Source organism: Harpia harpyja, chromosome 9 (assembly GCF_026419915.1).
Source record: "Harpia harpyja isolate bHarHar1 chromosome 9, bHarHar1 primary haplotype, whole genome shotgun sequence".
Taxonomy (NCBI): Eukaryota; Metazoa; Chordata; class Aves; order Accipitriformes; family Accipitridae; genus Harpia; species Harpia harpyja.
Genome location: NC_068948.1, coordinates 25,235,751 through 25,263,586, shown reverse-complemented (window position 1 = coordinate 25,263,586; position 27,836 = coordinate 25,235,751). Strand labels below are relative to the sequence as shown.

Sequence of the window (27,836 nt, the reverse complement as noted above, 5' to 3'; positions counted from 1 at the left end):
TTCGGCTTCCTTCCACTCGGTGTGGCCATTTTGTCCTGGAAAACCTTGCCTCTAGCCTTGCTCTGTCTTTTTATGTGCGTGTTTAGTAGCCTCTTGTCATCCCTCCCGTGCCGTCGTAGGGCTGGGGAATCTCTGCTGATGGGGATTGGGATTTCGTTGCAGGGATGGGTATCTATCGTGGTGGTACCGGCAGGTTTTGGGGAGGGAGAGCTGTGTAGCTCTCTGGGGGTGGCAAAGGGGGGCGTTGGAAGATGACCTTGGACACAGGCGATTTAAAACTGTTATCCCTTGTCGCCATGTTCTTACAGTTCTGCAAAAAGGCTGGGGGCTGTGGTGGCGGGGACACGGACCCAGACGAGCCCTAACGTGGGACCTCCCAGGGAGGGGTTCAGGGTGTGCAGCGAGGCAGGGCTGCATCAATTGCTGGCTCCGGTTGGACACATGGCAGGAAGAAACGGGTCCAGAGTCCAATAACTTTGTCTAGGGCTGGCAGTGACTACTCCGGCTAATGCCAGGATGGGGCTGACAGGGCCAGCGGTGTGTTTTTGCAACCAGAAGACCGTTTTTGGGACACCCCCCAGGCTTTTGCCTATAGGGTGGCTGTACAGTTGATGACATTTCTGACTTCCTTGTGAAATCAAACCCCTGATCTCAAAAGCATCTGTCACTGACCATTGGCTTGGCCGCTCGAGGCCCCCTGGCTCGTGCAGAGCAGCCTCTCTGTCACGGAGCTGAGCTGTGACCTTGCTTGCTGGCCTGTCCTCCTCCTCAGCAGGTATATGGCCTTTCTCTGCTCCCCTCTTCCTTTTGCCAGTTCCCTATACGTCACAGTCCGTATAATGGCATCCCGTGGCATGGCCGCATTGGGAGGCACTGCGGGGAGCTGCCAGCCCGGCTGGAGCAAAATGACCTTGGCTGTGAATAGGCTCCTTCCAGGGGCCTCAGGTACCAACAGATTTAATCCAAGGAGGGGGCCGGGGGCGTCACCAGGATGGGCACAGGGCTGGGGTTGCTCCCAGCCAGCCAAGGAAGAGAGGGCAATGGGTGAATTAGTGATTTTATGCTGTTTAAAAGCACCTGCCTGGCTTCATGCAGAAATTTGGGAGGGCCACGCTGTGCTGCAGCACTGTCCCCGGGTTACTGCTGGCTGCGCAGAGCTAGTGTGGGCTCCTGCCCCGGGGGGAGCACTGCCAACAGCCCTGGCTATTTTGGAAGGTCTAATTTTAGCCTCCCTGCTGTGCCCCATCCCCTCGCTTGGGGAAGGGGGGACATGGTGCCGGCTGCGTCCCTCTCCCTGCAGCTCAACTCCTGCCTTGCCATCCGTGCCTGGCCACTACCAGAGATAAAAATAGCCTTTTTGGGGGGGGGGGGGGGTGGTCACGCTGGCCCCCATGGCTGGGTCAGCAGCCCCTGTGGCTGCTGCCCATCCCTGTCATGAGCTCAGCTGGGCTCTGCAAGGCTCAGGGGGTATGCTGCCTGCCCTTGGCCTTCGCAGCCTGTGGAGGGGGGGATGCTGGGCTGGCAAAGGGGGGTGCAGGATGCCTGGGATGTGTGGGGACAGGGAGATGCCACCTGCAGGTTAAAGCCTCTGGGATGTATCCAGATGCCCCCTCTCCTCCCCAAAAGCCAGACACCAGGGGTGCTCAGGGTGCCCCCAGCACCTGCTGGCTCTGCCCCAGGTGGCTGGTTCAGCTTCTGCTGACGCCAGCATCTCTCACCAAACAACCCACAGCCCAATCCCTTCTGGAAGTCTCCCCAGGGAGAGCGGCCTGGCACATGTGGTCCCCAGTGCCCGCTCTGCCACTGCAGCCAGCCTTGGGTTGCTGGATTGGAGCCGGGGAGACAGCCGGGCCACTGTCAGTCAGTCTGGGACCCCTCCAAGGGACCCCCCATCCCAAACCTGCCTCCTTGAGTCCCTTTGGCCCAGGGTACCAACACACAGTGCTGTGGCTGCCCTGGAAGGCTTTGGGGGGGGACCCCTGTGCCCTTGGGGGGGCTGGTCCCCTCGCTGTCCCTCCAGGGTCGGTGTCACTCCATCCTGTGGTCCCTGAGAAAATGGGGGGGGCTTTGGTCAGGCCTAGTTTTTGGTGGTGACTTGCAGTTGTGGGTGGATGGACTGGGAAGCAGTGATGTCCCTGGTGCCCCCCCCACAGCTCCCTTGTCCTCTGGCCTTTGTGGGGATGGACACAGAAGGGTCAGATTTGGGCTGCAGCCCAGCCTGGAGGGTACTGCGGTGTGTCCCCCTCCCACCAGTGATGGGCAGGGGTGTCTCCTGACCCGCACTGTCATCGGGGACCCACCACCCTTGGGGTCACCCTGTTCCCTGCTGATGTCAGCTGAGCCACCTCAGAGGGGTCCCCAGGGTCCCACCCCAGCACCATGACCCCCCTCTGCCCAGGGGTGCCCTAAGCTGGGGAGGGGGGGGATGCAGCTGTGAGGCCACACCCCCTGGAGCTCACTGGCTGAACAGCTGGGCTGTGCCCCATGGCCCCATTGATGTTGGTGGGGTGGCCACACCCCCTGCATCTCATTGGTCCTTGGCCCAGCCACACCTTCCTGGCCCCATTGTGAGGATGGCATGGCCTTTTCACTCAATGGGTTGGGTGGGCTGGTGGGGGGATATTGGGGGTCCCCATGGCCTGGGGAGGGCCTGGCCTGCCGGGGGTGGGGGATGGAGGGGCTGTGGGACCCTCCTGCTCCCTGCTGGGATCTGTCACTGCTGGGATCCCCGGTGGGGGTCCAAGCTCGGGGGCATTACGGCCCTGCAGAGCTCTGGGCTTGGACCTCCCTGTCCCCAAGGAACACCGCAGTCCCCAGAGGGGCAGATGGGGCAGGTGGCCTTGCAATGGCAGGGGAGATGTGGGCCAACCCCCTCATCTTTCAGCTTGTCTTGTTTGTCCATGCAGATCTGTCCTCTCTCTCACTGTATCAAACCTGTGGGTGCCATGCTCCCTTCTCCCGCAGATTTATTTATTTAGGAAGTGCCACTGGGTTTTGGTTCAAATAAGCAGCTGGGGAAAAGAGACAGAGGGAGGCAAACACATGCCATAGCTTGTGCTCAGCCACATTATTAGACATTGGAGAATACACCTTGGATCCCACCCTGAGGTCAATGGGTGTCTAAATCCTACAGAAACGTGGGCACCCATGAGAACTTTGATCCTCCAAGTGAGGGGAGAGGGCACCTGAGCACGGGGGGCTGGCATGGACCCGGTGTCCCCCAGAGCTGTCCCCATCGCGGCCCCCGCTGCGGGTCCCTGGCCCCGAGCTGGGCTCGCTGCGCCCGGGTGCCTGCCCTGGGGTGAGCCCCCCTGCCACCTCACTGTGGAGTGGGGGTGCCCCAAATCCTCCTCTTTCCATCTGAGATGGGAAAAAAGTGCCACGGGTGCTGGTGGGGGGAGCTCAGAGTGGAGCAAACCCCGGGATGCGGAGCCGTTTCCACCCTAAAATTGGCCCCTGCTTGTCTCTGGGCTCCTCAGGTCCGGGCTCGCATCCAGGGTCCTCCCACGTAGGACACACGTCCTCTGCCAGCCGGTGCCACGTGGATGGGTAGCGCCGTTGCCCGTCTCCCTGCATCCCACCACGGCCCCCGGGTGTGAGGGTGCAGCCCGCGACGCAGAGACACACACCCCCCACCCCCACCCCCCCCAAATCCCGGTGTCCTGGACGATCCCACCGGCACCATGGATGAGAGCTTCCGAGACCGGACGGCGTTCATCCGAGGCGCCAAGGATATCGCCAAGGAGGTGAAGAAACACGCGGCCAAGAGGGTGAGCAAGGGCATGGACCGCGTGCAGGATGAGTACACCAAGCGCTCCTACTCCCGCTTTGAGGAAGAGGAGGATGATGAAGACTACCCACCCCAGGATGGCTACTACCGAGGGGGCGAGGGGGCCAATGAAGAGGAGGGGGCTTCCAGTGATGCCACTGAGGGTCACGACGAGGAGGATGAGATCTACGAGGGCGAGTACCAGGGCATCCCCCGGCATGACTCACTGAAGACTGGGGAGCGGTTGGGGGCCGAGATGGCCGTCGGCGCCTTTGATGACAGCGAGGGACAGCGACGGAAGGACAAGGAGGAGCTGGCGCAGCAGTACGAGCTTATCCTGCAGGAGTGCGGCCACGGCCGCTTCCAGTGGACCCTCTACTTTGTCCTGGGACTGGCCCTCATGGCTGACGGCGTGGAGGTCTTCGTGGTGGGCTTCGTCCTGCCCAGCGCAGAGAAGGACATGTGCCTCTCCGACTCCAACAAGGGCATGCTGGGTGAGGAGGGGACGGGGCGGGGTGCTGGGACATGTGGGGGGACAGGAGCAGGTAGAAGGATGGGGGGGGGCATGAGTGGATGGGGGGACATGGGGGGACATGGAGGGGTGCTGGGAGAGGAGGGATGTGGAAAGATATGGGGGGACACGGAGGGACATGGCATGTGGGGGCACACAAGCAGATGGGGAGTTGAAGGGACACTGAGGGTATGGGGGACAAGAGCAGATGGCGGATATGGGGTGACACGGATATGGGGGACAAGAGCAGATGGGGGATATGGAGTGACATGGATATGGGGGATATGGGGTGGCAGGAGCAGATAGGGGGACATAGAGGGACACAGGAGGGACAGGGGACACGAGGAGATGTGGGGAGGGACGAGCAGATGGGAACATGGAAGGACATAGGGGATATGGGGGGACATGAGCAGCTGAGGAGATGGAGGGACATGGAGGGTATAGGGGATGAGGGCAGACGGAGATATGGAGGGACACGGATATGGGGACACACAAGCATATGGGGATATGGAGGGAAGTGTGATGTGGGGGCACATGAGCAGATGAGGGGACGTGGTGGGTATGGGGGATATGAGACAAAATGACCAGATGGGGATACGGAAGGATGTAGAGGGACACGAGTATGAGGAACGTTAGCGGGTATGGGGTGACACGAGCAGATAGGGGATATGAGGGGACACAGGGAGATGTGGGGAGATACGAGCAGGTGGGGACATGGGGAAACATGAGCAGACAGAGGGATGTGGAGGGACATGGAGGGTACTGGGAGCTATGGGGATGTGGAGGGACATGAGGGCATACAGGGATGTGAGAGGACATGGGAGGACATGGGGATGGCGGGGAGCATGGGGACATGTGGGGATCAGAGATGCACAGGTGGAGGTGGGGGGCATGGGAAGTGTGGGGATGGGGAAGGACAAGGGGGACTCAGGGAGATGGGGGGGGATGTGGGAGATATGGAGGGTCACAGCAGGTATGAGGGGAGAGTGGGACATGAGAAAATATGGGGGAGATGGCAGGACAGGGGGAGATTGGGGGCCACAGGGAGATGTGGGGGACACGGGAGATGTGGGGCTATGGGGGGACAGAGGCAACATGGGGGGACATAGATGTGGAGGGACACAAGGAGATATGGGGGTATGGGGGGACGTGGGAGGACACAGGGGCACAATCCAGGGGGTATGGGGGGACACCACAAGATGGGGGAGGGACACGAGAAGATATGGGGGGCCATAAGGCTGGGGGAGGGGGGCATGGAGATGCAGAGTGAGAGGGCCAGGAAGAGATGTGGGGACAAGGAGGGACATGGGGGTAGTGATGGGAACCCTCCTCGGGGTGTAGGGCTCCCACCATCCTCCTTCTCCCAGTCCCACACTGGTCCCCACCTGAGCAAAGGGAAGAGGGGGGCCGGGGGGGAGGGGTGAACGCCACTGCGCAGTCAGGCTGTGATTCATGGCCCCCCCAGCCCTGCAGCCCCTCCCAGCTTATCTCCCTGCTGCAGCCAGGCATGGCGGCAGGGGGGCTGAGGCAGAGCCCCCCCATCCCTCCTGCCCAGGGCTGATAAGGGGATGCTGAGAGCGGGTTTGGGGGGACTGCGGGCAGCTGCGTTGGCCGCACTGCGGTGTGCTCCCCACTTCTCCATGGTGCCTGCTGCAGCCTGAGCACCCTCCCCATCCCAGGTGTTACTGGTCCCCCCCTCCCTCCCTGAGACCTGGCAAACTTGGGGCAGGAGTAGGGGCTGGATGCGGAGGATATAGGGGGTGCTGGGGAGCCAGCTGGGGCTGGGGACATCTCTACACCCCCCCATCCCATGGTCCCCAAGCAGAGCAGGGAGGACAACGCAGATGTCTGCCCTCCACCCCCCCACTTATATGTGGGGGTCGGTCCCCCCCTCCCTGTGAGGGGGACCCAGGCATCCTGGCTGTGCTCAGTTCAGGGTGGGGGGTGTCACTGAGACCCCCATGGCCCCCCAGCACCGAGCCCCTGCCCCGATCACCGTCACCCTCCACCGGGTGACTTGGGGTGTGGGTCCCTGGGTCCCCCAGGACTGATGGCACTGTGTCCCCCGGTCCACCCCCCAGGGCTCATCGTGTACCTGGGCATGATGGTGGGCGCCTTCCTGTGGGGCGGGCTGGCCGACCGCCTGGGCCGAAGGCAGTGCCTCCTCATCTCCCTCTCCGTCAACAGCATCTTTGCCTTTTTCTCCTCCTTCGTCCAAGGCTATGGCACCTTCCTCTTCTGCCGCCTCCTCTCAGGCGTGGGGTAAGGGCAGGGCACGGTGTCGTGTAGGGGACCCAGGTGTCCGGGCCCCCCATGTTGGGGGCTGAGCTCCATCCAGCTCCCTTGCTGTGCTGAAACCCCCCGTTTGTTGTGGCGGTGGGGATGCCGGTGCGGGCGGTGATGCTGTTCTGCCCTCCGTCCCGCAGCATCGGCGGCTCCATCCCCATCGTCTTCTCCTACTTCTCGGAGTTCCTGGCGCAGGAGAAGCGCGGGGAGCACCTGAGCTGGCTCTGCATGTTCTGGATGATCGGGGGCATCTACGCCTCCGCCATGGCTTGGGCCATCATCCCCCACTACGGTAAGAGCCTCCTGGTACCGGAACGTGCAGCGAGTTTGGTGGGTCTCAGCACCACCACTATGTCCTGTCCCATCTCCATAGGCTGGAGCTTCCAGATGGGCTCGGCGTACCAGTTCCACAGCTGGAGGGTCTTCGTCCTGGTCTGCGCCTTCCCCGCGGTCTTTGCCATCGGGGCGCTCACCACCATGCCCGAGAGCCCCCGCTTCTTCCTGGAGGTGAGTGGACCTGGGGGGATGCAGGGCCGTATCCTGCTGGGGGGGTGGTGATGGTGTTGTGGGTGCAAGCAGGGACCCTGAGAGGGTGGTGGGATGGTGGGAAGCTGGGCAGGGACCCTGAGCTGGTGGCAGAGATGGGGGGACCCAGGCAGGGACCCCAAGCAGGTGATGGAGATGGGGGGACCTGGGCAGGGACCTCTTAAGTGGGTGATGGGGCACAGGCAGGGACCCCAAGTGGGTGATGGAGATTGGGTCACCTACACAGGGACCCCCAAGTGGGTGGCAGGACTCAAGCAGGGACCCCAAGTGGGTGGTGGGACTGGGGCAGGGTTGGTCCTGGGGTGAGCCCGGGCTCTGCCTTGCAGAATGGCAAGCATGACGAGGCTTGGATGGTGCTGAAGCAAGTCCACGACACCAACATGCGGGCCAAGGGCCACCCTGAGAGGGTCTTCTCGGTAAGGACCCCCCACCCCAGGGCTGAGCCTCCAGGCACCTGGCAGCCTGGGGATGGGGTCCTCAAGGAGCAGGGGGCTGCAAATTCCCACCTCTGGGAAAAGCACCTCCTGGAGGGGGTCAGCCCTGCTTTAACGGATGGGGAAACTGAGGCACGAGGTGGGGATGGGTCTCACCTGGGAGCCTTGGCCAAGGCTGGTGCTTCCCAGTATCCCCAAACCATCCCCCCTCTGCCACCCCGCAGGTCACCCACATCAAGACCATCAAGCGGGAGGACGAACTCATCGAGATCCAGTCGGACACCGGCACGTGGTACCGGCGCTGGCTCGTCAGATTCCTCAACCTCTCACAGCAGGTGAGGCCAGATCCTGCCCCAGGGTGGACCCACTCCCCCGCCATGTCCCCTTGTCACCTCTCGTGTCCCCCCCTCCATAGGTCTGGAGCAACTTCCAGCAGTGCTTTGCGCCTGAGTACCGCCGCGTCACGCTGATGATGATGGCCGTGTGGTTCACCATGTCCTTCAGGTGGGGCTGGGGGGACCCACCAGCTGTGCTGGGGTGGGACGCTGGGGTCAGCCCCAGAGGCGGGGGGGCATCCAGGGGTGCTGTCAGCCCACAGCATGGCCAGAGCCGGGCAGCGCCAGGACGGGATTGGGATGGGACCGGCAGCACTGGGATGGGACTGGGATGGGATGGACAGCACTGGGATGGGACTGGCAGTGCTGGGATTGGACTGGGATGGGACTGGCAATGCTGGGATGGGACTGGGACAGGATGGACAGTGCTGGGATGGGACAGGCAGCACTGGGATGGAGCCGGACAGGAATGGGATGGGATGGGCAGCACTGGGATGGGACTGGCAGGGGGACGGACAGCACTGGAATGGGACTGGCAGTGGGATGGACAACACTGGGATGGGACTGGCAGTGGGTCGGACAGCACTGGGACAGGACAGGCAGCACTGGGACGGGACGGGACAGGCATCGTGGTGCCCGGGTTCAGCCTCTCTCTCCCCGCAGCTACTATGGGCTGACGGTCTGGTTCCCGGACATGATAAAGCACCTGCAGAACATTGAGTACGCCTCGCGCACCAAGCTCTTCACCCACGAGAAGGTCCGGCATTTCACCTTCAACTTCACCCTGGAAAACCAGATCCACAAAGGCGGGGAGTACTTCAATGACAAGTGTGTCCTGGGGGGTGCTGAGGCCGGGCCTGCTTGTTGCATGAGTGGAGGTGATGAGCCGGGCTCTTCCCCCCCGCATTCCAACCCCACCAGGTTCATTGGCCTGAGGATGAAATCAGTGACGTTCGAGGACTCGCTCTTTGAGGAGTGCTACTTTGAGGACATCACCTCCAGCAACACCTTCTTCAAGAACTGCACCTTCATCTCCACCGTCTTCTACAACACGGGTAGGGGGGGGGGTCAGGACGGTCCCCAAAGGGTTGACAGAGATGGGGTGGGGGTGACCCCACCAAACCCCTTCTCCATCCCCACAGATCTCTTTGAGTACAAGTTCATCAACAGCGAGGTGGTGAACAGCACCTTCCTGCACAACAAGGAGGGCTGCCAGCTGGACTTCAGCGACGACAACAACGCCTACATGATCTACTTCGTCAGCTTCTTGGGCACCTTGGCTGTCCTCCCTGGGAACATCGTCTCGGCCCTCCTCATGGACAAGATCGGCCGCCTTCGCATGCTGGGTGGGCATTGAGGAAGAAATGTTTTACGCTGCGGGTGGTGAGACACTGGCCCAGGTTGCCTAGAGAGGTGGTCAATGCCCCATCACTGGAGACATTTGAGGTCAGGTTGGACGGGGCTCTGAGCAACCTGATCGAGTGGGAGATGTCCCCGCTCATGGCAGGGGGGTCGGACTAGGTGACCTTTAAAGGTCCCTTCCAACCCAAACCAGTCTATCATCTTCTGCCTCAGTTTCCCCTCCCCGATGCAGCAGGCAGGAAGGATGCTCATCCCCTTTCCCAACCCTGACCTGTCCCTGTGTCCCACCACAGCCGGCTCCAGCGTGATGTCCTGCGTCAGCTGCTTCTTCCTCTCCTTCGGCAACAGTGAGTCGGCCATGATCGCACTGCTCTGCCTCTTCGGCGGCGTCAGCATTGCCTCCTGGAACGCCCTCGATGTGCTCACTGTGGAGCTCTACCCCTCCGACAAGAGGTGCGGGCAGCCCCCACAAGGGTGCTGGGGGCGAGGTGTGGCGTGCTGGGTGCAAGATGTGGGATGCCAAGTGGGAGAGTTTGGGTACCAGTTAGGAGGTTTTGGGTGCTGGTTGCAAGATGCGGGGTGCCAGGTGTGAGGTTTTGGATGCTGGGTGCCAGATTCGGGTCCTGGGGGTGAGGTTTTAGATGCCAGGTGCAAAGCGCGGGGGGGTAGATGCAGGGGTTTAGGTGCTGGTTTGAAGATGCAGAGTGCCAGGTTTGAGGGTTTTGGGTGTCAGGTGTGAGGGCTTGGGTGCTGGGTGCAAGACATAGGGTGCTGGGGGCAAGGTTTTGGTTGCCAGGTGCCAGTTGTGGGGTGCAGGATGCCAGGTGTGGGGTGCTGGCTGCAAGGCGTGGGGTGCCAGGTGCAATGTTTTGGGTGCCAGGTGTGAGGTTGTGGGTGCCAGGTGTGAAGTTTGGAGTGCTGGGTGCCAGCTGCCAAATCTGGGGTGTTGGGTGCCGGTTGTGGGGTGCCGGGTGTGGGATACCAGCTGCTGGGTATAAGGTTTTGGGTACCAGCTGCAAAACATGGGCTGCCAGCTGTGAATTTTGGGGTACCACCTGCACGCCATGGGTGCAACCCTACGGGATGCGGGCCAGAAGCGATCCCTCGGGGCCACCGGCTGCAATGTCACCCCCACCTCTGCTTCGTCCCCATTCCCCCCCCAGGACGACGGCCTTTGGCTTCCTCAATGCCCTCTGCAAGCTGGCGGCTGTGCTGGGCATCAGCATCTTCACCTCCTTCGTGGGCATCACCAAGGCGGTGCCCATCTTCCTGGCCTCCGCCGCCCTGGCCCTCGGCAGCTCCCTCGCCTTGAAATTGCCGGAAACTCGGGGGCAAGTCTTGCAGTGATGGGCGGGGGGGAAAGGCTGAGGGAGAGGGATCCCCCCCCCCCCCCAACTGCCACCACTACCACCTCCCTGTGCCAACTGCCCCCCCCCCCCCAAATTCCAGCTCCCTTCCTTGCCCCCCCACCCCGGGGGATTAGTCTCGTTAGACACTGTGAAACGTCTTCTTGGAGCATTTGGGATCTTTTTCATTTGCACTTGGAACCCCCCCAAAACCCCCTGCCCCCCCCTTTAAGCCCCCCCATTTCTTTTCTTGGTGTCATCCCCTCTGTGAATAGCTGCTCGCTCCTGGGGGGCTGCAGGGGGCTGAGGGTGGGGGGTCGGGGGTGCCTTGGCCTCACAGGGTGGGGGGGGACAGGCCCTCTGTCCCCCCTCCCGGCCAGGCCTGGGGAGGAGGAGGAGGAGGAGGAGAAAGGCTCTGTCCTCAGCCCCATGGCAGGGATGGGGTGGTGGTGGCTCGGTGACTGTTTCCCCATCCGGAAGGACGGTGTCCAGCGCTGCCTGGGGTGAGGTCAGCAGGTGACGGGGTCTCCATCTGCACCCCAGGAGGATTTGGGGGGGGGGGCACCTTGGGGTGCACGGCCTTTTGGGTTGCAGGACCCCTTGGGGTGCACAGCACCTGGGCACGCACAATGCCTCGGGGTGCATGGCACATTGGGGTGCTCGAGCCTTCGGGGTGCACAACCTTTTTGGGTGCATGGCACTTCGAGATGCATTGCATGTTGGGGTGCAGATCCTTTTGGGGTGCATGGTTTGTTGGGTTGAACTGCACGTTGGGGTGCAAAACCCCTTGGGGTGCACAGCACCTTGGGGTGCACAACACTTTGGAGTGCACAACGCCTTAGTTTGTGTGGCATTTTAGGGTGCATGCTGCCTTGGGGTGCATGGTGCCTTGGGGGGGGTGCAAAGCCCCTTGGGGTGCACGGTGCTTCAGCATGCACAGCACCCCAGAGTGCCCGGCACTTTGGGGTGCACAAACCTTGGGGTGCAGAGTCCCTCACTGAGCACAGTCCCCTGGGGTGCCGCCGGCCCGTTGCACCTCAGGGTGCAGCAAGCCCTGACCACAGCCCCAGCCCCTCGTCTAATTTTGGGGTGCAGGGCCCCCCTGCCACCTTCACCAGGCACTGCCCGGCTATGGCTGGGTGCCCCGAGGCATCACCCATGGGTGCTGCTGGCCTTCGCGTGATGCTTCCCAGCTCGCTGATTCGGGTGCGTGGTGGGGGTGCAAGGGCTGCCCCAGACACACCCCCCTTGGATGGGGGCGGGGCAGGGGGGGGCACAGCTGCGTTTTGGGGTGCAGTGGCGTGGGGACTCCCAAAACTGCCTTTTTTTTTTTTTTTTTTTTAAAACTCATTTTTAAAGGATTTTCTTTGTTAGGGGTGCTGGGGGGGGGGCGTGGGGTGCTCCCTGCACCCCCTTTTCCCCCCCATGCCCCCTTTCTCCCCAGCCCAGAGCACAAAACCACCAGCGGTTTGCAAAGCACAAAGCAGCGCCCGGATGCAGCACCGGGGATTCCCCCCCCCACACCAAAAAGGTGGGGTACAGGGTGGTGGGGGGGTCCCGGGGCTGTGCCCCCCCCGGATCGGTCCCCAGCAAGAGACAGGAAGTGTTGGTCTATGCAAAAGCGCTTCGGAGGCCCCTGGCAGCCCCCCAACATCACAGGCAGCCCCCCAATATTTAGGGCAGCCCCCACCCCCCAGCATCGCGAGCAGCCCCCCCTCTAAGCGATCGAGCGGCGTGTGCTTCTCCTCCTCCTCCTCCTTCTCCTCCCCATCCTTTGGTGTAGCTGGTCCTTTGGGGAGCACCCCCGTAGTTCTGTCCGTACGCAATCGTGCCGTGCTGTAGTTTTTAGATGTTTGTAAATTAATTAAACAAAAACAATCAAAAAAACCAAACAAAAACCAACCCACCCCCACCAGAAAAAAAAAAAAAAATCCCCCCAAATGACCCAAAATACCCCATCCCACACAGAAGGATTATCCAGCTGCCGTTTCCAAGTTGCTCTTGAGGGAGCATTTATTTTTTGGGGTGCAGGAGATTGCCAATCTACTTAAAAATTAAAGTAATTTGGGGGGGGGACAGACACAACACACACCCCCAAAATCCTCCCCCAAGGTGGGAGTGGGTGGTGGGGGGGAGAGGCTGCGTGGACAACGTGGTCAGGGTGGGACCCATGGGGTGGCTGGGGTGATGCAGGGTGGGGGGTCACCCCAATATTTTTGCCCCCTCCCCCCCAAATTTGGGCTCTGTCCTCACTGTGGAGTCACCGAAGGAGGGGACACACACACACACACACACACACACACACACACACACGACACCTGGCGCTGCTGTCACTGATTCCTGGGTGACTCCCTGTCCCCACCAGCCGCATTGCCGTGGCGCTCGTGCTTGGAGCCCCCCAAACACGGGGGCCGGGGGGGGACATGGGGGTCACTTTCCCATTGCTGGGGGGTCTTGGCGACGATGGCGAGAGCGTGCAGGGGTCCGGCCAGTTCGGCGCGAAGGGTGGCATGGATCAGGCGATGCCGCTGCAGCGGGGGCAACCCGGCGAAACGCCCGCTCACCACCACCACGGCAAAATGGGTTTCAGCACCGGGGGGGCCACCATGGCGGGAACTTTCATCCAGGACCTGGAGATGGGTGGGCTGCAGGGCTGCATCCAGCTTGGTACGGATGGTGCGGGCCAGAGGGCCGTCCCCCATGGCCCACAGCCCCCGGCCAGCAGCCGCCAGGAGGGGACCCCGCATCCGGAGGGGTGGGCTGCAAGGGAGAGAGAAAGGAGGGGTTTGGCGGGGGGGTGGGGGGGTCTGCAGGATCGGACGTTGTAAATGGGGGTGAGAGGAAGGGGGTGGTGGTGGTTAAGGGTGATGATTTTGGGGGGGGGCTCTGTAGGACCAGACCCCATTTATGGGGGTGGCAGGAGCAGGGGGGTGTGGGGTTGTATGGAGTGGGGAGTCTGGGGGGGTCTGGGGGAGCTGAGGCTGTAAGGGGGGGGGGTTGGGGGGCTTTGCAGGATCGGATGTTGTAAATGAGGGTGAGAGGAAGGGGGGGATAGGGGGGTCTAGGGGGGAGGGGGGGGGTCTGTAGGACCTGACACCATTTATGGGGCTGGCGGAGGGGTTGTATGGGGAAGGTAAGTTGGGGGGGGCTGCAGGATCGGACCTTGTAAATGGGGGTGGCAGGAGGAGGACGTGGGGTTGCATGGTGGGGGGTTAACGTAGGGTGAGTTTGGGAGGGGGTCTGTAGGATTAGACCCCCGTAAGTGGGGGTGGCAGGAAGGGGGGGCATGGGGTTGTATGGCGGGGGGAGTTTGGGGGAGCTCTGCAGGACCAGATCCTATAAATGGGGGGGGTGTTGCATTGGTGGGAGAGTGAGTTTGGGGGGGCTCTGCAGGATCAGACCCTGAAAGTGGGGGGGGGTGCTAGCAGGATAGGAGGATAAGGGGCAGTGAGCTTGGGGGGGGGGGGGGTCACAGGGCAGTGCAAGACCCGAAGATGAGGTCTGGCTTTTGGGAGGTGGGGGGAGAGCCTCGTCGACCCTCAGCCCCCCACCAGAGAGGGGGAGCAGGGAGAGAAGGGCCCCCCTCTCGGAGTGTGCAGTGCAGTGCAGTGCAGTGCAGTGCAGTGCAGTGCAGGGCTGCACCCCCGACCCCCCCCCCCCCATGCAATGCAGGGGAGCACCCCCCGTCCCCCAACCCGTCCCTCACCCGAGCGCCGCTCCTGCTCCGCTCCGCCGCTGAGCACGCTGGGAGATGGAGTCCTGCCCAGGCCCGCCCCGTCACGTGACCCCGGCAGAACTACAGCTCCCGGAAGGCCTTGCGGCTCCTTCCGCCGGGGCTCGGGGGCGCGTGCGGGGGCCAGGGTGCAAGGTCCAGGGTGTGGGGTGCTGGGTGCAAAGTCTGGGGTGCAGGATGCGGGGTGCAAGAGGTGGTGGGTGAGGTGTGGGGTGCAGAGCCCAAGGTCCGGCGTGCAGGTTGCAAGGTCTGGGTTGTGGGGTGCTGGGTGCAGCGTGTGGGGTGCTGGGTGAACCGGAGAGGCCCCACAGGGTGCCGTGCCCAGCTGGGAGATGGGTGAAGGGACAAAGCCCCCGCCTCGGGGCGGGGGTCCCCGACCCCTGTGTCACAGTGCTGCGGGACACCCAGTGTCACACCCCGTGTCTCACTCGTGTCACCCCGTGGAACGCTGCCTTACACCTGCTGCAGCGCCTGGGGGGACGGTGTGCCTTGTCACCCCGCGTGGGGCCACCTGGGTGCTGGGGTCCCCCATGGGTGCTGTCACCCATCTGCAGTCCTCTGTGTCCTCGTACCCCCCCACTGTGGAGGACCCCCCACCCCAGGGAACACCCAGGGTCCCCCAGAGCCACCGGGTGCTTGGGGTAGCCCCTGTGGGCACCCATGGGTGCTGATGGCTCAGCTGGGGTGCGGGATGCCACCGGTCCCTCCGGCCCCACAGCTTTAAGCCATGTGGTGGCCAGACCCGTGTCCCCACGGGGTGCGTGTCCCCATGGGACGGAGGAAAGTGCCCCCACCCACCGGTGAGGTGGTCACACCTGTGTCCCACTGGTGGGGAGGTGACACCAGTGGGGGTGTCCCACTGGTGGGGAGGTGACACCGGTGGGGATGTCCCACCAGTGGGGATGTCACACCAAGGGGGATGTGATCGGACCCGTGACTGCCACCCCTGTCCTTCCCACCTGGCCTGTCCCCAAGGCGGTGGCCAGTGCCAGCTCCTGGGGAGGCCACGACCCCCCAGTCCCCACCAAGCCACCCCCTGGCACGGCCCACTCTGCTGTGACCCCCATTGCCCACCCCAGCACCCACCTCGCTGACCCCATCCATCACCCGTCCTGAGTTTGGGGGGTCTCAGCATGGCTTGTGGGTTTCCTGCTGATGCCCCCCCCCGCCCCCAGATTTGGGCTGCACCCCCCCCCCGAGTCAGGGGATGCTGGAGCTGCACCCATGGGAGGAACGGCCCCATAAATGCCCCCCCAGCCCCATAAATCTCCCCCCAGTCCCATAAATACCTCTGCCCATCCCATAAATCCCCCCCCAACCCCATTAATTCCCCCCCAGCCCATAAATCCCCCCCCCCAACCCCATAAATACCCCCCCCCCCAGCCATGCCAACTTCAGCCCAAGGATTTTTGCTCTCGGGTGGTAAAAGTTGATGAATTTACCCCCAAAAAGGGTCCTGGGGGATTTACGAGGCTGGTGTGTGTGTGTCCCCTTGCCTCCCTCCAGGAGTGACTAATGAAATTGGGGGGCTTATGAGCAATTCCAGGAGCCAGATTATTTACGGTGTCCCGCATGTTGGGCTGCAGATTAAGGGAAAATGAATTAATCTTGGGATGGAAATTAATTGATCTTTTTTCTCTCTCAGCTCCTTCAAGCCACCATGGCCTGGCAGCTGCCGCAGTGGCACTGGCATGGCACCGGTCACCACTTGGCTTTTTGGGAAGCATGTGCTCAGCAGCCACCCTGGTTATGGCCACCTGGGTGCCATTGGCTGTCCCCATCTTGTCCCCTTCCCTGTCCCCTGTCCTCACTGATCTCCCCACTGACACGGCCCTGGACCCCCTTGTCCCCATCCTTGACCCTGGGGACATGGCCCTGGACACTCTGTCCCTGTCCCCATCCCTGTCCCCATCCTCATCCCTGTCCCTGGGGACATGGCCCTGGACCCCCTGTCCCCACCCCTATCCCTGTCCCTGGGGACACAGCCCTGGGCTCCATGTCCCTGTCTCCATCCCCATCCCCATCCCTGTCTCCTCCCTGGGGACACGGCCCTGGCCCCCCCATCCCCGTCCCCATCCCCTCTCCCTGGGGGACCCGCCTGGCCCTAAACCCACGGACCAGCCAAGCCCCGCCCCCTTTCCTCAGAAGACCACGTCCCTTTTTTAGCCTACGCCACGCCCCACCGCTTTACCCCGCCCCGCCTCTCCCTGATTGGCTGCAAGCCCTCCACCCCTCCGAGGCGGGGGGGTGACGGAGGCACGCCCCGCCCTACATGCCCTTATGTGGCACAGCGGGACTTCTACGGGCGGGGTGGGGCGGTGTTGGCGGCGCTGCCGCCACGTGACCCGCGAAACACACACGCACACACAACCCCGTTGCACACTCGGGTCCCTGCACACACACACTCGGCTCACTGCACGCACCCCCCCCCCATTGCACACACGGACCCACGTGCACAACCCCATTGCACACTCAGATCCCTGCACACCCCCCCATTGCACAAACTCCCCCCCCCCCGCCGTTGCACACCCAGGTCCCTGCAACCCCCCCCCCCCTGCTGCACGGAGGTCCCTGCACCACCACCCCCACACGCACGGGAGGTGCCCAGGGCTCCGTGCACCCCCCGCCCCCCCCCCCCCCCCGCGCCCGGTTCCTCCCCCGTGGCGGCGGGGGTGTCGGGCCGGTTCCCCGCGGGGGGCGGCCGGGGCTGGGACAGGGACAGCGCCAGCAGCCCCGGGGCTGCCGGTCCCCCCCCCCCATCCCCCGCCCCCGGGAGCCGCTCCCCCCCCGCCAGCCCGCCCCCCCCCCGGACCCTCCCGCGGAGCCGGGCAGCCCCCGCGGGGAGGAGAATTAACTTTTCTCTTCCTCCTCCTCCTCCGCCGCCGCCAGTCCTTCCCCGTCCCTCTCCCGGAGCCCGGGCGTCCCTCCCAGGCCGGGGGGTCCTTTCGGGAGGGGCTTTTCCCCCAGCCCGGAGCTCCGCTCCCCCAGCCCGGACGCTCCCTGCTCCGGGGCTCCTTTCTCCACCCCGCCATCCCAGACTCCCTTCTCCATCCCCGGACCCCCTCCAAATCTCCACCCGGGACCCCCTTTCCCACCCTTCCACTCCGGACACCCCTCTCCATCCCGGCTCTCCCCCCCGGCCCCAAACCCAGCTCTCCCCCTCCATCCCTTACTTCCCCCACCTCCCCTTCCCCTCCAACCCCATCCCTCCCCGCCAAAGACACCCCATTTCACCCGGGGGGGGTGGGGGCTCCCCCCCAAGCATGGCCCTGACTGCGGGGCCGTGGCCGGAACCTCCCCTTCCTCCTCCTCCTCCTCCTCCTCCCGGTGGCCCGGAGGTGGCGGGGAAGGCGGGGGGGGACTGCCTGGTGTGCGGGGACAAGGCGAGCGGGAAGCACTACGGGCAGGTGACCTGCGAGGGCTGCAAAAGCTTCTTCAAACGCTCCGTTCGTCGCAATCTTTCCTACAGCTGCCGGGGGGGTCGGGATTGCCCCGTGGATCAACCCCACCGCAACCAGTGCCAGTACTGCCGGCTCCGCAAGTGTCTGCGTGTGGGGATGCGGAGGGAAGGTGGGGGTCTGGGGGGGTGTGGGAGGGGGGTTGGGGGGTCCGGGAGGAAAGGGGAGGGAAAGGGAAGGGAGGATGAGTGGGGAGAAGTCGGAGAGGGAGAAGGGATAGAAAAGGGGAGAGGGGCTGGAAAAGGAGGGAGAGAGGGTGGAAAAGAAGGAGAGGGGCTGGAAAAGGCCAGAGGGTGAAAAAGAGGGAGAGGGGCTGAAAAAGGCCAGAGGGTGAAAAAGAGGGAGAGGGGCTGGAAAAAAGGAAGGGATAGAAAAGAACGAGAGGGGATGGAAAAGGAGAACAGATGCAAAAGGAAAGAGGGTGCAAAAGAAGGACAAAGCGTGGAAAAGAGGGAGAAGGGATAGAAAAGAAGGAGAGAGGGTGGAAAAGGGGAGAGGGTGGAAAAGAGGGACAGAAGGTGGAAAAGGCGAAGGGATAGAAAAGAAGAAGAGATAGAAAAGAAGGAGAGGGGATGGTAAAGAGGGAGAGAATGTGGAAAAGGAGGAGAGGGGCTGGGAAAGGACAGAGGGTGGAAAAGAGGGAGAGGGGACAGAAAAGGAGAAGGGGTAGAAAAGGAGGAGAAGGGATGGAAAAGGAGGAGAGAGGATGAAAAAGAAGGAGAGAGGGTGCAAAAGACGGACACAGGTTGGAAAAGAAGGAGAGGGGCTGGAAAACGGGAATGGATAGAAAAGGAGAGGGGATGGAAAAGGAGAGAGGGTGCAAAAGAAGGACAGAGGGTGGAAAAGAGGGAGAAGGGATAGAAAAGAAGGAGAGAGGGTGGAAAAGGGGAGACGATGGAAAAGAGGGACAGGGTGGAAAAGAAGGGATAGAAAAGAAGGAGAGGGGCTGGGAAAGAAGAAGGGATAAAAAGGAGAGAGGATGGAAAAGGAGGAGAGAGGATGGAAAAGGAGGAGAGAGGATGCAAAAGAATGACAGAGGGTGGAAAAGAGGGAGAGGGGATGGAAAAGGAGGAAAGGGTGGAAAAGGAGAGAGAGTGGGAAAGAGGGAGGAAAAGAAGGAAAGGGGATGGAAAAGGAAAAGGGGTAGAAAAGAAGGAGAGGGGATGGAAAAGAGGGAGAGAAGGTGGAAAAGGAGGAGACAGTGCAAAAGAGGGACAGAGGGTGGAAAAGAGGGACAGAGGGGATGGAAAAGGAGAGAGGGTGGCAAAGAGGCAGAGGGGATGGAAAAGAGGGAGTGAAGGTGGAGAAGAGGGAGAGGGGATGCAAAAAGAGGATGCAAAGGGGGAGAGGGTGCAAAAGAGGGACAGGGGATGGAAAAGAGGGAGTGAAGGTGGAGAAGAGGGAGAGGGGATGCAAAGGGGGAGAGGGTGCAAAAGAGGGACAGGGGATGGAAAAAAGGGAGAAAGGACGGAAAAGGAGAGAGGGTGGCAAAGAAGAAGAGAGAGTGAGTGCCAAAGGAGATGGGACGGAAAAGAAGGCGAGAGGCTGGAAAAGGACAGAGGGTGCAAAAGAGGGAGCGGGTGCTGGAAAGGGAACAGCGAGAGCGAGGAAGAGTGAGAGTGAAGGCAGAAAAGAAAGGGAGAGGAAAAGTGGAAAAGAGCAAGAGGGAGCAAAAAAGAAAAGAAAAAGGGGAAAGGGAGGAAAAAAGAGGAGGAAAAGTGCAGGAACAAAAAAGCGAAAGTGGAGAAGGAAAGGAGAGGGGAAGGGGGGGCAGCAAGCAAGCCCGAATGGTAAAGACAAAAGAGAAAGAGAAAGGTGAGAACAGGAGAGAGCAAAAAAGAGAAACCAGAAGGAAAAAGAGAAAGAAAAAGGGAAGGGAGAGAAAGAGAAAGGAGCGCCTGGAGAAAGAGAAAGTAAAAGAAAGGAAGTGAAAGAGGGTAAGAAAGGGCTGGCAGAGAAGGAAAGGGAAAGAAAAAGGAGGAAAAGAGAAAGAGAAAACTCCTCTCCCTCTTCTCTTTCATTTTGCTTTCGCTCTTCATCTTCCTTCTGTCCCTCAGCCCCATCATTTTGGGGCGAGCATCCCCAAATCCCGGCAAAGCTTCCCTCAGCGGCGACCAAGCATCTCCCAGTTGCCACCAACCCCCCCACGCCTGTCTCCGTCGTCCTCCAGGGCTTCAGCTCGCGCCTCCTTTTTGCAACCTCAAATTCAGCATCACACCACCACCCCCCCCGGTTAGAGATTTTGGGGCTCCCCCTCTCCCTGACTTTGCCTTTGAGGGGATAAATCCCCACATCGTTATTTTTTTGGCTTTTCCCATGGGAAAGGCTCTGCCGAGGGAACCCGTTTCTTATTCTGCTTAATTATATCATCATAGAAACTCCTCGTTTCAACTTTAAATTTCTTTTGGGTTTAGCTTAGGCTCGGTTTATAGGTCCAGGTCTATGCTGAGATGGGGACAATTTACTTTTCCTCTCCATTATATGTAGCCCAGGGATGTGGCTGTTAAAAATCCCAGGGATTTGAGGGAAATAATACAGATATTCTTCAAAAGATTACGAATTTGGCTTTTTGGGACGAGTGTCTGGTAAATCTGAAGTTAATTAGTCTGAATATTTAGCGTGACCGCGATTAAAATCACATTTCAAGCTCCCAGCGATACACCATGTGCCTGTGCCTCTGCCTCCAACCAGCCCCATCATCACATTTTTGGGTCGATTTTATTTCCCCCCCCCCAAAAGCAGCAGCTTTAAAGCAGATATGGGGGGGGTTTAAGCCCAAAACGGGGTGTTGGGGCATCCGCTTTGCCACCATGCCGAAACCTCAGTTCCAAATCTCTGCCATGCAGCATCCTCCCTGCTTGAATAAGGACCCGGGGGGGTTCTTGTTTATATTCAAGGTCCTTATTTATAAATTTAGTATTTCTAAATAATTATAGCGAGGGCCCAGGCTGGGCTCAGCCAAACAGGGGATTTATTCTGCAACCCCTTGAGTCAGCATTGATGGGTTTGTCCTTCAGCAACAGCGACGGCAGCGATGCTCCCACCCGGAAAGTCACTTTTTTTAGCATTAAAAAAAAAATCACAAAAATTCAGCAGTTGCCTTTTCTAGCAGAAAAAAAATCCTGAAAATTCAGAATTCACCTTTTCTGGCATTAAAAAAAAAAAATCACAAAAATTCAGATAAGGTGGAAAATTGTGGTGGGAGGTGGGAAAGGGACCCCCCCAGTGTCACGGCACGGCTGCGGCGGCATACCACGGCTTGCACAAATAAATGTGAATTAGGTGGGACCGGGCTCAGGGACAAAATTAGCTCAAGCCTAACCCTCAATTTTCCCTTTTCTTCCCCAAAAAAGGCTGGTTGGATGTCTGGAGGCTGGGGACGGGATTTTTGCAGAGGTCCTGGGTGCAGCGAGACCCCCTCGTAGGAAATCTCTGCCCTCTTCATGCAGCTAGAGCTGGGGATTAATTCCCTGGGGTAAAAAAAAAAAATCCAGGCGAATTCCCATTTCCCTGCCCTGGAGAACACCTGCTTAGCGGGGTCATTTGGGGTCAGATTTGAGCTTTTTGGAGTGGTTGTTGGTTTTTGTTTTTGTTTTTGTTTTTTTTTTAATTTTTGTTTTAATTCAGAATTGCCACAAGCTGCTGCTGCTGCTGCTTAACACCAGGATCTGGCGCGATGGGCCCGGTCGCAGTGGATCCCCTGGCACTGTGTTAATCCCCAGGCAGGGTTCCCCATTTCCCGCATGCACCCCCCCTTGGCTCTGATTTTTGGGGGGCTCCCAGCTGTCCTGAGATGTGCGTGAAGCCATTGCGGGATGCGGCACCTCCAGGCACGGGAAATGTTGAAAAGCATCCGGGCATTCAGCCTTCCCAGGGATTTAATTTACTGGGTCTGGCTGCTCCATGCCTCAGTTTCCCTGTCTGATCCTGGCATTGCTGGCCGTGCCAGAGCAGGGATGCTCCAGCTCAAATTGGGGTGTCCCAAACCCACCGGCTCGTGCTCCTTGTGATGATGCTCCTTATCCCGGCGTTCCCGGCTGGGAAGCAGCACTGAATCCAGCACCGAAGCCAGCACTGAAACCAGCAGCTCAGGAGCCGAGCGCTGCTTTGGGCTGAGTTTATTCCCTAAGGATGCTGGGGGTGCAAACACTGGGAGCAGGATTTAGCTGGGAAAGGTGGATTAAATTTTGGTTTCCTCAAAATCATCCGGGATGAGACACGGGGAACGTGAGGCCTGATCCTGCGGCAGGGCCAAGGGAGCGGGTGTTCGAGGTTATCGGCTTGTTCAGCTCCTGGATCCAGCCCGGTCAGAGGTGGAGTGAGCCAGGGGGCGGATGGAGCCAGGGGGAGGAAGCCGTCCACGGCTGCTCCTGTGTCTTTTTTTGGGCTAAAAAAAGCTCGTTTCCTTCCACGACACACCAGTGGGTTGAAGGAATTGTTTTGCCCAAAAAGGAGGAAAAAAGGGGTTGGGGGGGGGGTCGTGGTGATGCAAAGTGGGTTTGGGGTGATGCAAAGTAGGGGGGGCGTGGTGATGCAAAGAGGGTTTGGGTTCATGGAGGAACAAAGAGGGTTTGGGGGTACGTGGTGATGAAAAGGGTTTGGGGTGATGCAAAGGGGGGGGTTAGTGGTCTTGCAAAGGGAGGGGTTGTAGTGTTGCAAAGGAGGTTTGGAGGTTCGTGGTGCAAAGAGAGGGGGTGTGGGTGGCGAGGAGGGGGGCCGCACCTGGCAAATGCTGCTGGGGCGATGCTGAGCAGAGGGAGTGTTTGGGGGGAGCCGGGGCCACACGCTGCACCCCCAGGGCTGGGCGAGAGTAGGAGGAGGCCCCCAGCACCCCCCATCCTGGGGGACTCCCCAGTCCTGGAGGATGCCCATTCCCTGGGGACCCCTGTTCCCACGGCCCCCGATCCCGACCGCTGGCTGACACTTGGGACTGTCACGCTGCATTAGGCTAAGCCTGGCTCAGAGCCTGCCCTCGCCACGGGGGGCGGCGATGCTGGGGGTGGGGGCCGGTGAGCTGGGGGCACTGGGGAGGAGGAGGCTGGACCCCCACCCACTGCACAGCATCACCAAGAGAAAAAAAACAAACACCAATTTGGAGTTTTTTAAGGCCAAAGTGCAAAAAACCCTAGGGGTGGGACCCAGAGGGGAGCTCCTGCCTCCTCCCCCCCCCCAGCATCTCCTTGGGGACCCTCGTTAGCACCGTCCCCTTGCAAGAAGGGGGTGACCCCAAATGTTTGCATGGGGGGGGGCAAATCCAGTGTGCCTGTGAAAAGCCAGGTGGGAGCTGGCAGACAGGCGAACCCCAGTGCGTTGCGCTGGGGGGGTCACCGGTGGGGGTACTGGTAAATTTGTCGCCATCCCAGGTGGCATGTCCCCCCTCTAACATGGGTGGGGGGCACACCATCCCCTGGGGACCCTCTAACAGCCACCCTGCACCCCAGCCTGTGTATTTAATCCCTGGGGAATGGGGGGGGGGGGGCGGTGTTGGCCAACACACAGGGGTGGTGGTGCTGGGCGGGTGGGTTGGGGTGCTGACCTCCTGCTCCCCTCCACAGCCGTGCAGCGAGGCCGCATGGCGCACGCCCCGAGCAGTCCCGGCCAATATCCCGTGGTCCCCAGGGATCCCTATGGCGGTCACGGCTATTTAAGCGGCTTCATCTCCTTGCTGCTCCGCGCCGAACCGTACCCCCCGGCTCGCTACGGCTCCCAGTGCCTGCAACCCAGCGGTGTGGTCAGCATCGAGAGCATCTGCGAGCTGGCCGCTCGCCTCCTCTTCAGTGCCATCGAATGGGCCAAGGGCATCCCTTTCTTCCCGGATTTGCAACTTTCTGATCAAGTCGCTTTGCTCCGGTTGGGTTGGAGCGAGCTCTTCGTGTTGAACGCGGCGCAGTCAGCTTTACCGTTGCATGCCGCCCCGTTGTTGGCCACCGCCGGGCTCCATGCCGCTCCGATGGCTGCCGACCGCGTGGTGGCTTTCATGGATCACATCCGCCTCTTCCAGGAGCAGGTGGAGAAGCTGAAGGTGCTGCGCGTCGACGCCGCCGAGTACGCCTGTCTCAAGGCCGTGGCTCTCTTCTCCCCTGGTGAGGAGGGGCGGGGCCGCAAGGGGGGGAGGGGCTTAAGGGGGTGGTGGGTGTCCAATGGGGTGGCATTTCAATGGGGTGGGTGTCAATGAGTGGGCAGGGAATGAATGGGCTGGGGATGGCTGGGTGTGGCTAAATGGGGTGTGGCTGAATGGGGTGTGGCTAAATGAAGGGGGGCTTAGTGAGGTAGGGGTTCCAAGAGGGGTGGGGTTCCGATGGGGTGGGGCTTAATGGGGTGGGCTTGCAAGAGGGTGGGCATCAATGGGTGTGCAGGGAATGAATGGGCTGGGAATGATTGGGTGGGGCTAAGTGGGGTGGGGCTTTGGGTGGAGTTTAATGGGGTGTGTCTTAGGGTGGGGCTTAATGGGGTGGGGCTCCAATGGGGTAAGCGTAAGGGGGCGGGCTTGATGGGGCAGGTCTGGGTGTCAAGGGAACGAATGGGCTGGGAAATAATGGGTGGAGCTAAAGGGGCAGGGTCTCTGCCGGCGCGGGGCCATGCCTCAGTTTCCCCTTGCCCCCCGGGCAGACGCAGTGGGGCTGTCAGACCCGGGGCAGGTGGCTGGCCTGCAGGAGAAGTCGCAGTGCGCACTGGAGGAGCACGTGCGGCGGCAGCACCCCAGCCAGCCCAGCCGGTTCGGGCGCCTGCTCCTGCGCCTGCCTGCCCTCCGCAGCGTCTCCGCCCCTGGCATCCAGCAGCTCTTCTTCAGCCGCCTGGTCGGCAAGACCCCCATCGAGACCCTCATCCGCGACATGCTGCTTGCCGGTGCCACCCTCAACTGGCCCTACGGCCCCATGCAGTGACACCCTGTCCCGGGATGGGGACCCCAAGGAGGAGACCCCAAAGATGGGGACACCAAGGACAGGGATCCCAAGGTTGGGACCCCAAGGATGGGATGCCAAAGATGGGATCCCAATGATGGGACCCCCAAAGACAGGGACATGAAGGATGGGGACCCCAAGGATGGGATCCCAAAGATGGGGACCCCCAAGGATTGGCCCCCAAGGAGGGGACTCCAAAGATGGGGACACCGAGGTTGGTGACCCCAACAATGGGGACCCAGGGACAGGGATGCTGCTGGGGGGGATTTTTTTTTTTCCCCTATTTAAGGGAGAAAAGCAGGTTTTGGGGCGCTAAACCGCAAGTGCTAGGGGGAAGCAGCCCCCAGCTGGTGCCTCCCCCTGCGGGGCATGGGGAGAGGGGGGACTATTTATAAAGAGAAAATAAAATAAAAGCCTATATTATATCCTCATTCCCTCCAGTGGGCAAGGCAAATGTATATTATTATTAATTTTTTTATTCAATGGTTTTTTTTCTTTATTAGCTGTGTGCTTCCTCCCTGCTGCTCATGGGCTGGGTTTATTTTTTATTTTTTATTTTTTAATCTTCTTTAAAAAAATGAAATTTGACAAATTCCACACCTATTTTTTTTTAAATCTTTTTTGGCTGCAATTGGGATTAGAAGGAAAAGTGGCAGCAGCTGAGCCCAGTGGGCTCTGTCCTCTCCCAGTATGGGCATGGGGTGGTCCCAGGTTCATCCCAGTTAAGCCCCATCCACCCCCAGTGTGGTCCCTGTGCACTGCCAGTATGAGCCTCTCCTGGTCCCACCAGTATGAGCCCCCAATGAAAGCCCTGTGCAGCCCCAGTCAGATCCCAGTGTGGCCCCCAGGCTTATCCTGGTATGCAGCCTCAGTCTCATCCCTGTATGCCCTCCCAGTATGCTCCCCAGTCTGATACCAGCCTCATGCCAGTATGTGCCCCAATCTGAGCCCTGTATGGTCCCAGTAGCGTCCCAGTATGCTCCCCAGTCTTATCCCAGTATGGTCTCAGAATAACCCCAGTATGCTGCACCACTTTGATCCCGGTATGGTCCCACCATCACCCCACTATGACCCCCCCCCCAGTAGCCCTCCCCTCCCAGTCTGATCCCAGTGTGCCCCCCAGTCTGATCCCTGTATGGCCCAGTGGCAGAGGCTGGGTCCCCCTCAGCTCCCAGCCTGGGGCTGGGGGGGGAGGGCTGTTTTATTGCACATTTTTAACAGCCCATTAAAGAAAAATCAGAAATGGCCTTTTCAAAGCAGCAGCACAAGCCCAGTGCCATTTCACCCCCCTATAAATAACCTCCACCGGGAATATTTTAAATAAACACCAAGCGGGACATGAGGCTTTAATTCAAGGACAAGCTGGAAAAGGCCACGGGGAAAAGTTATTGTCCTGGGGGGAAGCGCTGGGACCCCCACGGGAGGGAGGAGCTTAAACCCTCCTGGACGGATGCAGATTCCTTATAAAAATCCCGATTATATTGATAAAGGGAGTGGGAGCTGCAAATCCAGCAGTGACTCCTGTTGAAAATGATGGGCAGAGCTGTCAGTCACAGTCAATCAGAGCTAAGGAGCCAAGCTGGTGGGGGGAGAATTAAAAATAATAACAACAACAAAAAAAATTTTAAAATTTTTGAGTGCTGCTGGAGCAGCGTGGGGGGTTGGCACAGCCGTCAAGCTGCAGTCTTTCTTTTTTGTGTTATTCCTTCTTTTCTTTTCTTAATAGTGGAGAATATGTCCAGGGAAAATATAAAATTCCTGCCTCATGTTCCCATTTTAATTCCCTTTTCCCTGTCAAGTTGCAGCTAAAAGCAGCAAGTCTGGCCCCTCTGTGTCAGCCCAGGGAAACTTCATGTCCCTCTGGCCCCAAACTGTCACCTTAGGGGGTGACCCGGGGTATAAAATTAAAATATATCAGTTGAAGCACTTAAAAAGCCTTTATTTGATTCCAACGGGCAAATAAATGAGGGAAAAAGCAGCATTTACCCCCACCCCGGGAGCTCCCAGGTTGTCCCTGCGGTGCCACCACACCCTGGCGGGTTGTCGCCAGGGCTAGTTACAACCTGCCAGCCATTAGCTGCCACGGGGATGGGGTTTATCCTTCTTTTTCCCCCGGTTTGGAGTTGCTCACGGCTGGCTGGGTCTGCCCGAGAGGGAGCTGGTGGGGGGATGAGCAGCGGCCTGGCTGCATCCTCCCTGCTGCATCCCTGTGTCCCCTTCCAACCTCATCCTTGGTGCCTCCAACCCCATCCCTGGTGCATCTGATGCTGCTTCTGGTCCATCCAACACCATTTCTGGTCCCTCCAACCCCATTCCTGGTGCAGCTGCTGCTGTCCCCATCCCTGTGCAGGCACCTAACATCAAGGTGCACCCTCCAGCCCTCATCCCACACCACCATCCTCGATGCTCCTCGCACTGACATCCGCACCCCCTCTTCCCGCTGTGCTTCCCCCTCCCAGCGCGGCCATCGCTGCTCTGACGGCTTCTAATTTTAGCGACCTGGAGGCGATCCAACAGCAATGGGTGGTGGGGGGGAGGCAGATAAATGTCTCGATCGATCGATTAAGTAGCTGTTTGGCTGCCATGAGCTCAGTGCCCGGCAGTTGGGCAAGCGATGGCCAAACATCCCAGTCCTGGGATGCGCTGGGATGATGATGGGGGGGGAGGTGTCCTTCCCCACCCCAGGGCTGGTTCCTCCTGGGGAAGGGCAAGGAGAGCCCCAAAACAGGATGGGAAAGGGGTGGGGGGTGCACAGGATATGGCCACCCAGCACCCACTGGAGTGCTTGCCCAGTTCACAGCGGGATTTGCACTGCAAGCAAGCCCAGTGCAGTGTGTGCATGAATGTGCATGAATGCATGTGCCTGCACATATGCATGTGCACATAAGTGCGTGCCTGAATGTGCATGCATGTACGTGTATGCATGTATATGCATTCATGAAGGTGCATATACATGTGTGCATGTGCATGCATGTCTGCCTATGTACCTGGGTATGCATGCAAGCACCTGTGTGGTTGTACATGCACACATGCGTGTGGCAGTGCTGGGGAGGTAATCGATAACTGGGAGGTAACTTTGCAGTCAGTAGGTAGATGCTAAGCGAAGGTGCTGCCCTGGCTTCTTCACCCATTGCAAGCTGGAGGCGGGTCAGAG

At 60.2% G+C, this 27,836-nt stretch overlaps 3 protein-coding genes across 3 annotated transcripts; 2 read left to right on the top strand and 1 right to left on the bottom strand.

Annotated features, from left to right (window-relative positions):
* The first annotated feature begins 3,522 nt into the window (after positions 1–3,522).
* On the top strand, positions 3,523–10,801 carry SV2A (synaptic vesicle glycoprotein 2A). The gene is made up of 12 exons (XM_052795681.1): positions 3,523–4,263; positions 6,362–6,542; positions 6,707–6,858; positions 6,940–7,073; positions 7,439–7,528; positions 7,771–7,881; positions 7,962–8,050; positions 8,545–8,709; positions 8,803–8,936; positions 9,024–9,227; positions 9,537–9,696; positions 10,407–10,801. The coding sequence occupies exons 1-12, from the start codon at positions 3,684–3,686 to the stop codon at positions 10,588–10,590; spliced, it is 2,184 nt and encodes a 727-aa protein (XP_052651641.1). The 5' UTR covers positions 3,523–3,683; the 3' UTR covers positions 10,591–10,801.
* A 2,093-nt stretch (positions 10,802–12,894) lies between these two features.
* On the bottom strand, positions 12,895–14,380 carry BOLA1 (bolA family member 1). The gene is made up of 2 exons (XM_052795689.1): positions 14,296–14,380; positions 12,895–13,349 (listed from the first exon to the last, which is right to left on the bottom strand). Exon 2 carries the CDS (start codon positions 13,334–13,336, stop codon positions 12,920–12,922), a length of 417 nt encoding a protein of 138 aa, XP_052651649.1. The 5' UTR covers positions 13,337–13,349; positions 14,296–14,380; the 3' UTR covers positions 12,895–12,919.
* Positions 14,381–17,487: 3,107 nt separating this feature from the next.
* Positions 17,488–25,113, top strand: LOC128146407 (nuclear receptor subfamily 2 group F member 5-like). The gene is made up of 3 exons (XM_052797735.1): positions 17,488–17,892; positions 23,336–23,863; positions 24,390–25,113. Exons 1-3 carry the CDS (start codon positions 17,586–17,588, stop codon positions 24,662–24,664), a joined length of 1,110 nt encoding a protein of 369 aa, XP_052653695.1. The 5' UTR covers positions 17,488–17,585; the 3' UTR covers positions 24,665–25,113.
* The last annotated feature ends 2,723 nt before the right edge of the window (positions 25,114–27,836 follow it).